Raw genomic sequence first — 12,581 nt, 5'->3', positions numbered from 1 at the left:
CCCTTTTGGCCAAAACATCCCAAAATTTTCTGGCTTCCTGGGTTTTAAAAAAAAAAAAAAAAAAAAAAAAAAACAAACAAAAAACTTTGCAACAATAAGCCACATGGTGGCAGGTTTTTGAATTCTACCAGATGTAACTGAAAGTTAAAATCCATCAAGTCTCCACTTAGCATTGTGTGCCGTACCTCTTGTGATGTCATCAACCAAAACACAAGAGGGAATTAACCATTTTTTCCTTTGCTTTTTAAAAACTTAGTCTCTTTTTGCCTCTGTTTTTTATTATAATTCTATATTTGTTCATAAGAAGAAAACCCTTCTCTAGTTATGTTTTTAAAAATAAACACGCTTAGACGCACACAATTAAAGGTGAGCCCCGTCCTCAGATACCTAACAGAAGTCCCTAACTCTGCATATTTGCTGTGTGTCCTCAGGCCCAACACCGAGATGAGTTTGTCCAAGACCGCTATGGGCAGTATGACCTCAGCGATCCATTCCTGGCCCTGCAGCGCGACGAAGAAGCCGCAGAGCGCCAGACCGCAATCAGGCAACCCCAAGCACATCCGCATGGCCGGGCGGTGGGCCCAAACCCTCTGGCTGTGCTGAAACTGGTCATGACTCACTGTAAGAGGATGCAGGAGAGGATGATGGGACAGTTGGCTGCTGCCGAGAGCAGGCACAGGAGGGTAAATAGCAAACGATGCCCATATGCAGTCAGTAGTTCGTGTTTCAGGTCTGCGATTTGAGGTTGCAACGCGGCCAAAGTCACATAAGGCGGGAAATTTGGTCACTGAATTTGTTGTGTGAATATGTATCTAGTAGTGAGCTCCATGGCTTAGGGGAGGGTTTGTCTTTATTTCTACTGCAAATTTGATCTTTGTTGGAGTTACATAAATGTATAGATGGACTAAATCAGCTTGTTTTGTTTACACTTGATTATTGCTCCCTGACTTTACCTGTAAATAACTTAACGAGAACTACATTGCTTTCACGCGCTTCACTAAACCTGTCTACACATTAGCTCCTAATGTTATCACTTGTCTGTGTCATTGTTCAAGATGATCACCGCTCTGGAGGAGGAGAAACAGCGGTGTGTCCAGGAATCTGCTCGGCGTGCCGACTATGTCTTTGTTCTCGAGACAGAAAGAGATAAGCTTCTGCAACAGGTGTGTGTGTGTGTGTGTGTGTGTGTGTGTGTGTGTGACACGTCAAGCTCCCAGAAAACTGTTACTATGTGAGTGCCTTGTACTGTAAAAACATCTTATGTTTCTTGAACACTTTCAGGTTTTGTCACATTGAATCTACAATATGAAATGTTTTTATTTTTTATATATTTTTTTTCAGCTGGTTAGCAACTTCAGCCTTCAATTCTGGAGCCACAAATGGCTCTTTGGGTCTTTTGCAGCTTCCGTGAAAAGGCTAAAAGTAATAAATAGACAACCAATGTGTTTAAACTGAATATAATAACAAATGCAGGTTTTAAAAGCTTTTGTAAAAGTGAATTTTCACAACAGATCGACAATTTAGATTTATTTTTCTTGTGATTTAGTTGAAAACTTTGTGCCATTTTACATCAGTTTGAAAGAAAGAAAAAAATGAAAGAAAACGGACCCAATCTCTTTTTTGCACAAGTTTTTTGTTGTTGTTGTTGATAACAAATTCATAGTAGACATTTTATCACAAATCTTAAGTTATTGTTTTTCAAAGGCCATGCATGGCTCTAGATGAGGTTTATTTGGATGGACTGAGGGCAAAAATGGCTGCTTTGATTGTAATTGTGGTAGATCCCTGGATTTTCTCCTAAAGCCCCAATAAAATTCTTTGAAGTTTGCGGCACAGTAATGTGACAAAATATGAAAAAGCTCAAGGGGTGTGAGCACTTGTGTAATACGCTGCAGATGGGAACATCTGTTGAAGATAATTCTGTTTCTGTCTCACGTGACCGTCCTCACCGCATGCTTTTTCTTTAAAAAAATAGTCTTGCTGCGATCAAAAACAAAATGAGCAGAGATGCGTCAGAGGTAGCTCCTCTGTGTAACCCAGAAGGGTGGAGAGGGCTTGGCCTTTATGAAATTTACACACGCACAGAGGCGCTCTTACTGTATGCACAAGCCTCATAACTGTTCCATGGGAAACAGATGAGGAAGAGGCCATTGTTCAGTTGTCCAGCAGCCATGGGGCTTTATGGCCTCAGGAAACCTGAGATAATGGATGTTCACGTCGAATGCAAGGTCAGCTGGCAAACACACGCTGTGAGCGCACAATTACACAGGGGCCTTATGTAACACAGGGTCCCCTCAGTGACTTCTTTAGGCTCTCCTGCCTTTTCCTTTCAAACACATGGCTGTATTTCATCACCTCCTATTTCCTTTTAATACTCAACAAAGGTTAGAACCAGCCCATTCACCCTCTGATGACCGAAAAGCAACTGGACTGTCCATAAACATGCCATGCAAGCAGATAATTCTTTTACAAGGTGAAACATGAACAATGACCTCCTTTCTGTGCCTCTTCGGACACTTTGATGACACATATCTCATGTTTTTTTTTTTTTTTTTTAATCCTACCTCTTTATGATTCAGGCGTGGTTTGCTTAGGAGAAGCATATCTAAAGAGGTCCAGGAAAGATTAGATAGAAGTAGGTCTCGCATTCCCACCAGAAATGTAAAACTTTGTAAATGTAAAATTGTGGGTCCCATTTAGATTATGTGTTTAGTTTAGTAAAGTAAATTAAACTTTCTAATAATTTAATGTTACATAAATGACTAACAGTAAGAATACTAAATACAGCGATAAAAGTATTTTACAGCATGCATAGTATGGATAGAATTAAAGATCATTTTGATTTTAAAATGTTTTGTGCAAAAAATAGGATAAAAAAAATAAAAAAGCTTTTGTGTTGTCAAACAAGCAGCACAGTGTTGCCTCCTTGTGGCCAAAAGTGGAAGACACGCTCGCCTTCACATTTCTGTTTCTCTTCTCTAAGCTGGAGGTGGAGCATGCAACGGTGCAGAGGTTGGAGAAGGAACAGGCACAAGTGGTGAGCAAGGTGGAGGAGTCGCTGACCCAGGAGCAGCAGCTCTCCTCCAGTCTGACGCTGGAGCTCCAGAAGGCCAGCAGCCAAGCTCAAGAGGAGGCGCAGAAGGTCTCTCAGCTCCACATGCTGCTGCAGGAAGAGACCTGCGCCCTCGAGAAGCTCCAGCAAGTTCTTGAGTACGAGAAGAACAGGGTGGCTCAGCTGGAGGTCAAGTCGGAGAGGCAGACGGCTGAGTTTGATGCCGAAAGAGAGCAGCTGAAAGCCAGACTAGAGGCAGAGGAGGAAAAGGGCAGAGAGCTTGAAAAACAAGTGAAAGAACTTAGAAAAAGGTTGGCTGAGCCTCAGGAAAGTAAATATGAGGTAAAAGAGGCTGCGGCCGAGGTGAAGGAGTCACAGGGCAAGATGGTGTCCAGTTCTGTTCAGACTGAGACGGATGGAAAGATTACTCCAAAATCCTCTACCGTACCAAAGGTCAATGGCCTTCAGTCTCATAAAGAGACAGAACCATTAACACATGAAGTGAAAGGAGCAGAAAACGGAGTGGATAATGGAGGTGGAACCCTTCTCCATTCCCCTATTCACCCCTTTCCTCATCCTCACTCTCCCTCCAGCACGGCCTCCTCTTCCCTCTCCTCCTCCCCCGTTTCCTCTCCAGTTCTAGCGAAGCGTCTGGGCAGCCCGGGCTTCCTTCAGTCCTACCAGGCTGGAGTCAATCAGAGATTTCAGGCCGCCAGACACAAGTTCCAGAGTCAGGCCGAGCTCGATCAGCAGCAGCACGGTGGGCCTCTTTCCCCCAGGGACCTCTCTCCAACCACCGCATCCACCCCTCCTCCGCCAGAGCACAGCCCGGCTAAGCAGCTGGCCCGCAGCACAGTCACTCAGGTGCTGTCCCGCTTCACCAGCCAGCAGGCCGGAGTGAAGTCCGCGCCAATTAACAACTCACCATTTGGCACAGACTACCGCAATCTGGCCGCATCTCCTACGGGGGGGAGGTCGCCTTCTTCAGGGCCATTATCTCCGTGCTTTCGCTCTCCTCTCACTCCTCGTTCAGAGAAGACCCATCCTCCTCCAATTCCACCTAAAAGGCCCGGCATGAGTCCAACTCCGGGTTCCCCAAATCACTCTCCTCGGACCAGCCTCTTCCCAGAGCTTACGGGGAACTGTGGGCACAGCAGCAGTGGGCAGGAGGGAGCCAAGGAATCAGACCTGGTCTTATCCTAGTGCCTAACATTCCAGACCGTGCAAGCTAATTGTTGAAGAAATCAGCTACTTCAGTTTCTGATGTTAACTAAGTTTAAGACATTGAATATTGGCATTGGAAATTAAAACACCTTGTAAAAAAAAATTTCATACCCTTTAAACTTTTTTCACATTATAGCTTCAACCATCAATGTGTTGTAGGTTGTAGCCATAACGCGAGATAGGCTAGTGCAAAGTAGCATTTGTTTGCTGATCCTCTGAGTAAATAGTTTTCACAGCCACCATTTTCTGACATGTCTGCTGCGTTCCTTGGTCTTGGTGATGCGGTTTGTTCGGTAATATTCTATAACAAACATCTGGGACTAATTTATTACCCAGAGGAATTCAGTTTACTAATCAGCAGAATTAAGGCACTAAATTTTATGTAGCGGTATCGCAGTAAAAGGGGGTGAATGCATTACACATTTTTATATTTTCTTTGTAAAAACTAAAGTGTGAACCATGTGGTGTTATGTCTGCTAAACTTTGCATTGGTCTATCACTTGAAATATAAATGCAATACATAAAGGTTTGTGGTTATAAAGTGGAAAACATGAAAAAGTTTGAAGTATGAATGCATTTTCAAAGTGGTGTATACTGGATGCATTGTTTGTTCCTACCTCAAAAGCACAACATGAGAAACAATTGGTAAAAATGATTTAAAAGAGATTACAAATTCCTTTATTGAAGTTAGTTTTTATGTTTTACATCATTATGAAGTTACACTAAATGTCAAATTTCTGAATTTTAACTATGAGTTTGAGCATCAACCATCAGTAAAAACCAAGCTTAAATTCTGACAAATCAAACGGACTGGAGTTGTGCTGAGCTAGTGATTTGTTTGTTTTCACATATGGATTTACTCGTCAAACCTTTGCAACTCAAACGAAGAGTTTGTCCAGAAGCGAACCCAAAATAAAGAGGGTTTCTCAAGTGTACGGCTAGTAGAGCATAGCAAGCATGTAGCTATTACAATTTTACAAAGACAAAAAAAGGTTTTTAAATGCTTTTATTGTGAGTCCCTATGCAATTTTTTATGGAGATGGACCACGTTTTTTTTTTTGTTTTTTTTTTTTTTTTATTGTAAATATGTCAAGAAATCTTTTCCTATGAATGAACATGTGATGCATGTGTTTGTTTTTACTTGTCATGAAAACACTGAGACTTGTCTTGAAAAAGGGAGAGCACATTTTGCACTGCATCGACTACACATCAGCACAATTTTTATGAACACAGCATATCCAGGGAATGTTGAATTCTGCTCTACACAAGCTGAAAATGTTGCTTCATTATGCCACGCAGTAAATATTTTAGATGTTCATACTTTGATACACAATTGCGACAATTTATACTGTATATGTATGTGTCAATTTTATATAGAACTGTGTCTTGTAGACGAACTACACACGAGATTATTTTATTTTTGTTGGTCTACCACTTTATTTTTTAACATTTTTTTTTTTATTTTGAAAGCAGTAATCGACTTCATCACATTAGATTTGCCAATTTATTTAAAGTCATATATGTACAACCTGTCTGGGGTTCTGTTCTTTTATCACTAGTAAATGCTCATATCATTAACACGCTAAGTATTCAGTGCTTTAAATAAATTGTCCATTCCTTCAAGTGATGAATCATCTGTCTTTCTTACAGTCTGAGCTAACAAAACAACAGCAGTATATTTGGAGCTCCTGATGGGAACACTATGCCGTTTCACCTATAGAACAGCGTGTGATGGTCAGATTTTCTATTTGATTTGTTTTAAGTTGCTTTTTAACAGAGATAAAATCTACTTTGGGCAAACTTCTATGGGCATGAGCCTCTGATGACATCACATAAGGGTGATCAGCAACTGAAAATTTGGCTACAACAAAACACATGGAAGCAACTCATGAAGATGACCACTACAGAGTGGAAGTGCCAGATTTCATTATTAAATGTGATGTTATGAATATTTAACCGTTTATTCAGGTTCTGCTCACACATGCAAAATATGATAAGCTGGAACAAATATTTGTCCGTTGTTTAGGGCTTTTTCTCGCATAGTTTTTCTTTAGTTCAAATCAGTTGAGTTTGCCAACTCTCAAGTTTTTTGATTGTTCAGTTGACTCCGAGCACCAAAAGGCGAGAAATTAATATCTTCAGCGTGTAAAGTTTTTACAGGTCTTTGCAAAGTGAGAAGAAAGCTGCTTTCATACTAGCAAAGGCTCTCTTGGAACTAAACTCTGGTTTGTTTGTTTTTTCAGAGTTGTGTATTCATTTTCCTTTTCAGATTTCAGCTCATTTCACCAGTGGTACAAATGCACCGAAACCAATCGGATGGAAAAATGACGACTGTTGACAATCATTCTCACTGTTTCCTTCAGCCTTTCCGTTCTTGGTAGCATCCGTTATGGTCGTGAAACTCCGCCTCAGTCACAAGGCTGAACCAGTTTTAACTCCGTCACATTGCTCTACAACCAGCATCTACAGAGGCTTTTGCCCTCGTTTCTGCTGTGATGCCAACAACCCAAAAACACAGAAATGAGGATTAGCCGTTTATAAAACTATTTTTTTTTATGTGTTTATTATTTTTGGTAATAAACAATTTATTACCAATTGTGTTTATATCGGTGTACATTTATCAAGGAAAGAAGTAAATAATTGGATTGTAAGTCAGTTTATTTGAACAGGGTGGGGCAGTATAGTCTTTAACTTTGTAACTGATCGGCACACAGTTGTATTATACTGTATATTGACGTTTGAACACAGCACATAGCATAGCTAACAAGTAACTGATCAGGTGCCAGCCAACTCATAAGACATGTAGAACAGAGAATGATGTTGCCTGATAGGAGTCACGCTACATTTACAGTATATCATCTTGCCATATGGCGACTGCTTTGCATTCACTTGGCATCGACTTATACACAGTCAGAACAATTATGAGTGCAATGTACTAAGACTCCAAGAAAAAGACAGCATATTAAAATAGAAATTTTACACACAAGAGCAGGAAGATGGAGTTCTTTACCATAGGAAAGAGATTTTGGCAAATAAATTTTGGTTAATATGACGATGCTTTCCTTCGTAACAAAAGGAAAACGATTTACAGCAAAGTTGATACCAAAAAGAGAACAGAGGATGTTTAATGGATGCAGCAGAGCAGAGGTGGCTTTATCTTAGTTCTGTCCTCACAACTTGCATGAACGGAGAGATAACGCATTAGTGGAGCTCAACAGAGAAAACAAGTGAACATTCCCGCAAACCTGACAGAAAAACATACAGCTGTCGGAGCACTTGTACAACAGGGCTGTGTCAGGCTTTGTGCTGTATTTAAATGCTATAAATTTCATTTGGATTATGCATTACAGAGAAGCAATACTATAACCATCTTTCTGTTGACATGTAACCTAATAATTTCCTTTTCTGACCATGTAACAATTCCACAAGTGAAGTTGATTTTCAGTCCAATCATGCAAGGTAAACAATGACAAGAAAAACAACCTTTCAGAAAATTCACGTTCTACTAAAGTCAAACCCTGATATGAGATTGTGTGCTTGAATTTTGTCAGCAGCTGCTTTGTGCCCTGTGTGCAGAGAGCTGCAACTCTGAACGCAGCTCGGGATTAGTTTCACAAAGACGAATATCTGAATTTTGTAACCTGAAGCTATGGAGTTCTGCAATTCCTTAAACAGAGAACAGGTTTTTTTTTTTTTTTTCCACAACGCAGTCCTGAGCACAGCCCTGCACTGTCCGAACACAGATTTAAAATAGAAGTAACACCATTCTCCAAACCATGATCATTGTTTTTGTAATACAAACACCTTCCTTATAACAGACATATTTGTGCCCAACTGTCTGCAAACATTGAGTTACATTTTTATTTTACTTCCTTCCCCCGCATTAATATAGTTATGCTTTGGTTAGTCCTTGCGCATATATAGATGGGTTGTGGGCCCACAGGAGTGTGCATCATCCTGGTCATTACCTGACCCTCTTCTAGACATTCTGCATTTCCTTCCCAATCTTGTAGCTTAAGATCTTATTCCAGTCGATCTTGGTGCGTGTGACAGGCAGCTGGCGACGCAGGGCCTTGAATGTCGTGTCAGACATGGTGTGGTAGTTTTCAATGATTGCAGTCTTAGGGCAACAAAACAAAGTACCAATATTAAAATGTTTTTTTTTATGAACAATCGCAAAGTGTGTGGGGTCAAGTATATAAAAACATCTGATATGTACCTGGTATTCGTTTTCTGCAGACCTAATTAGGTCAATAAATTCCTTCGCAGTTTGGCTTTCACTCTGCAAGATGAAACATAAAATCATCCTATGTTTTCTAATTCTGCAGCTGAGCAAGTCGTCTTAAACTGTTTGCAAATTATAGCGGAGATCATACAGAACTGTCACTTACAGTCACGGGTACTGAGTTTTCAACCTCCTTATGGCTGACCAGCTGGACGTTCCCATCTTCATAATAATGCACCTGAACAAAGACATAATGCTTTATTAGGATGTTTAAATACTAGTCCATAACCTCCACAAAACTCCTTTACCACAAAACTGCTTTACACAACTTTTATTAAACTTTTCTGTCAAAACACCGGGACTGGAGTACTTTCCAGATCATAAGGAATAGGGAGAGTAACTCTATTCCACACAGGTTTACACAGTTGGTAGCTACTCTATCACTGAACTGCTTCACTCTCAGGTTTTTCAAGGAGAACTACAGGAAAAACCTGCCTTCAAAAAGAAACCCATGGATTTACAACGGTTGCATCTTAGAATTAACAAGACTAAACAGGTGTTAGCTCTGCACAATCAGTAGCTATGTGCTGCAGTACTTATTCCCTCGTGCCATGCTGACCCCAGGATCCACAGTCTTTCAAGTTTAATCAAAAGCCTGCAGGACAGTGAGCCCTGCGGAACCGGGCTGGAGACCAGTGGATCTTAGTTCCATCTGAGGGGTGAATTATCCCATCTCTGGCACATTATATGGAATTATAAAAGATTTTTAGTTGGGGGCATCCAATGTAGATTTTCAGAGAGTTTTGCTACGCAATTTCATAAGAGTCTTTCGCTAAACAATCCACACAAAAAAAAGTGGACAGGAGATTTAATTTATTGTTTCCATGAGCGGAGTGAAATTTAGTTCAATATCCTTAAAAATATTGGCAACGTCCTGCGTGAAGCAAAAAAGCAAACGGCTATGTTTATTACAACATTAAATGGAAAAGACAAAAATGTTGCAAGTCTACTTTGAATGATTTATGTAGTCCTGATGTGAAATTAGATTCCCTCACTGACCTGAATTTTCAAAACTCCAACCACATGAGCTGTGGACTGACCCAGAGTCATCTTCCACTCTGACCTGCAGCGACCATTCCTTTGTAGGAAAAAGCAGAGCAGGCATTACTTTGCAGGCAACACAAAGCTACATGGTAAAGTTACTTTATTAAAACATTTGGATGCGACATTAAATATTTATTTTAAGAAAGAAAACTGTACCAGAAGTTTTTGGGTTGAAACTGATGTCCCTCGATGCAGGCTATAATCGTCTGCTGACCATCAACTGTTTTCTCATAAACCTGCAACATACAGATATTATAAGTAAACGATGCTCAATTTTATGCAGCCCAAGGCTCTGGTGCAACGTACCGTGGAGAATCCTGAAAGGTAGTGCTCTTTGACGTAGACACTAAGAGCAGTATCACAAGCATCCCTCCAGCTTCTCAGAGCCCCCTCTCCGTCGTACGGCTGAACGTCGCTGACCTCTTTCCTCAAGTGATCGAAGCGAAACGATAAACGGTTACGAGGATCCAAGAATCGTCCCTGACCCAAGTCACCATGCTCTGTGATCAGGACCTAAGAAAAAAAATCGACAAGAATACTGAAGAATTGTCCCGTATAAACCTTTTCTATCATTTAGTTTTCTGAACAAAGCGTACCGGTTCTTCATATCCCTCGATTTTGGCAGGAGTAAACTGATCCATGTTGTACTGGGCAAATGACCTGGAAAAAAAAAGTGTTTGAACAAAAACAAAGCCGATATTAAAAAAAGTCAAAAAGTAATTAAAGAATAGGCTTTGCACAGACTGGAAGACAACACATTTGAAGATGTTCACACTTTCAAATTGACTAAATGATTGAATGATTATTTGCATTTCTGATGAAGGTCAGATGTTACTTACTGTGACGCCCCCTCTCTGAGGAGGTTGTCATTATTGAGAAGAAGCCGAACATCTAGAGAGACAAAGAGAAACCATTAAGTGCTTTCTAGAGGGCAAACAATTTAAAAAATGTACAATAAAAACTCATTACTAAGTTCTGTAATGATTACCACATCATCATTTTACTGTAAAAGCTTTTAGCAAGAGAAGTCCTTCAAACTGAACCTGCAGATCGGCATTCACACCGAGGCATTTTCTGACTCATCAGTACTGGTTACTAAAGTGCTGTTAAAGACAAATGCACTTGTGTACGGAAAGCCTTTTTGTTCAAAATTAAACACTATTACTTATGAATTATTTACAAATATTCTATAAAATAGGACCTTTATTTCTTGATGAAGTGTTTATTAATTTAGTAATTATTCGTAAATAACATCATCCATTTAGTCATCTGTGAATAAAACGGCTCTCCATAGCTGTATGGTGCAATTTGAGGCACATTACTGATAAATAGTCAATTTTCCTGGAGTCAGATCATTGCCAATAAAGATTTTTTTTTTACTTAAAACATTCAGGATTTGCCAACTTCTTACCATTGAAGACCTCATTGAACTCTCCAGGTGGAGCATGAGTCACAAAGTTGGCCGCTATGCGGACCTGAAATAAAATGAATGAATTCATACAATTATTATATATTTGACAATAAATAACCATGGTTAAAATATAATAAACACACTAGTCTAGACAAGCTCATAAATTTCATGACATACTGTGAAAAAAACTGCACAAAATGTATCCTGGAATAATATAATAATAAACTACTGCAGTATTCAAACTCCAAACACATTATTATTGAGATTTTTTTTCTACTGTGCTGAATAAACTCTTTCCACTGTTGAAATCATGAAAGCACTGATAAAAGTGTTTCATTACAATATTCAATTTGAAGAATAGCACAAGCTAAATCTATTATTATTTAAAAGTCAACAGTTTAACAGTGATAACACGTTATACAGTAATGAACATAACTAAAATGATTAAAAGGTCAACAATGTAATAAACATATTGAATCAAAAAGGGTATTCAATTGCAGTAACTAACTGAAGAGCAGAAAAATATGTGCGTTTGTGGATAATGTCTCTTCATTTCTGATGTCTATTAGACAAACGACTTATGATAATTAAAAAAAAAAAAAAAGAATTCCAGAGTAAACATTTGTTTGAGTTGTTTGTACCTTTGTAAAAACAGTAGCGTCACCTTTACCGGTGTTTAACAGCGCAAAGTCAACAGACCTGTGGAGTAGTTTGCTCCTATTATCAGAGGAATGTCGCCTAGCTCGCTTCTTTGCAGTGTTAAAATCCCGTGTATCTGTATTCTGACCATATATGTCGATTTACCTTACGTGGCAGAATGGCAGTTCAGACTTGTATTACCTCTTCTATTAACTTTGTCAGTCCCTGAGATCATGTAAAGTGAAGTGCCACTGTTGCAGCTCACCCTAAGCTGGAAGTATCTATAGTGATGTCAAGCCGAGTGAAGATTTGAGCTGCAACTGAATCTGTTTGACCCAGAAATCCACAGCAAAAGTAACGTTAGCTGCTAATGTTAGCTGACTGTTTTTTTTTGTTTTTTTTATGAGGAGGAACTTACTTAAGCCATTTTGAAAAAAAATAATAATATTGTGGAAACCACAATGCAGTTTGAGGAAGTACGAGTTACTGCTTCAGTAAAAGACATGTCATTTTACTAGAACAGGGCGTCGGGCAGGTTAACCACCCTCAATAACACTTGATACCGCGGCTAGCCAAGCTTCTCTAGCATTGGCTTGTTAGCTAATGATAGCTTTAACACAAGTTTACAATTTCAATAAGTTTTCGGACTCTGACATTAAATTTCCAGCCCGCGATATTTAATGCATAAAAACCTAATAACTTATTCGACAATACAAGTAAGATAAATAAACAGAAAGCAAAGAATTAGCGTTCAAACCTTCTCTTCATCTGACAGCGGCTCCTCAAAGTCAGCCATCTTGGCTTCCTGTAATATAACCCCACCTACCCCAGCTGACTGAAAGGGTCACTGCAGCGGCAACTATCGATTTCCAATATTTAAATTTCGTTTAAAACAAATGCGAATGCATCTTTGTCTATAACTTTAT

General features: G+C 39.5%; 2 protein-coding genes across 2 annotated transcripts in view; one reads left to right on the top strand and one right to left on the bottom strand.

The window, feature by feature from the left end:
* LOC106959475 (CTTNBP2 N-terminal-like protein) overlaps positions 1-8,016 on the top strand; it is a 24,886-nt gene extending 16,870 nt beyond the window's left edge. The window contains exons 3-5 of the mRNA XM_015052066.1: positions 432-683; positions 1,056-1,163; positions 2,984-8,016. Of these exons, the coding sequence (XP_014907552.1) occupies positions 432-683; positions 1,056-1,163; positions 2,984-4,255 (1,632 nt within the window). The 3' untranslated portion in view covers positions 4,256-8,016. The remainder of the gene's footprint in view (positions 1-431; positions 684-1,055; positions 1,164-2,983) is intronic.
* Positions 7,977-12,581, bottom strand: LOC106959476 (F-actin-capping protein subunit alpha-1-like). Its single transcript, XM_015052067.1, has 10 exons — positions 12,413-12,581; positions 11,017-11,080; positions 10,445-10,496; positions 10,202-10,265; positions 9,912-10,118; positions 9,762-9,841; positions 9,561-9,639; positions 8,668-8,739; positions 8,496-8,558; positions 7,977-8,396 (listed from the first exon to the last, which is right to left on the bottom strand). Exons 1-10 carry the CDS (start codon positions 12,449-12,451, stop codon positions 8,256-8,258), a joined length of 861 nt encoding a protein of 286 aa, XP_014907553.1. The 5' UTR covers positions 12,452-12,581; the 3' UTR covers positions 7,977-8,255.

This window comes from Poecilia latipinna, unplaced genomic scaffold (genome assembly GCF_001443285.1).
Source record: "Poecilia latipinna isolate Pla-1442-1.1 unplaced genomic scaffold, P_latipinna-1.0 Scaffold1085, whole genome shotgun sequence".
Lineage (NCBI taxonomy): Eukaryota > Metazoa > Chordata > Actinopteri > Cyprinodontiformes > Poeciliidae > Poecilia > Poecilia latipinna.
Note: the sequence above shows the minus strand (reverse complement) of the source record. Positions and strands in the feature narration are given on the sequence as shown.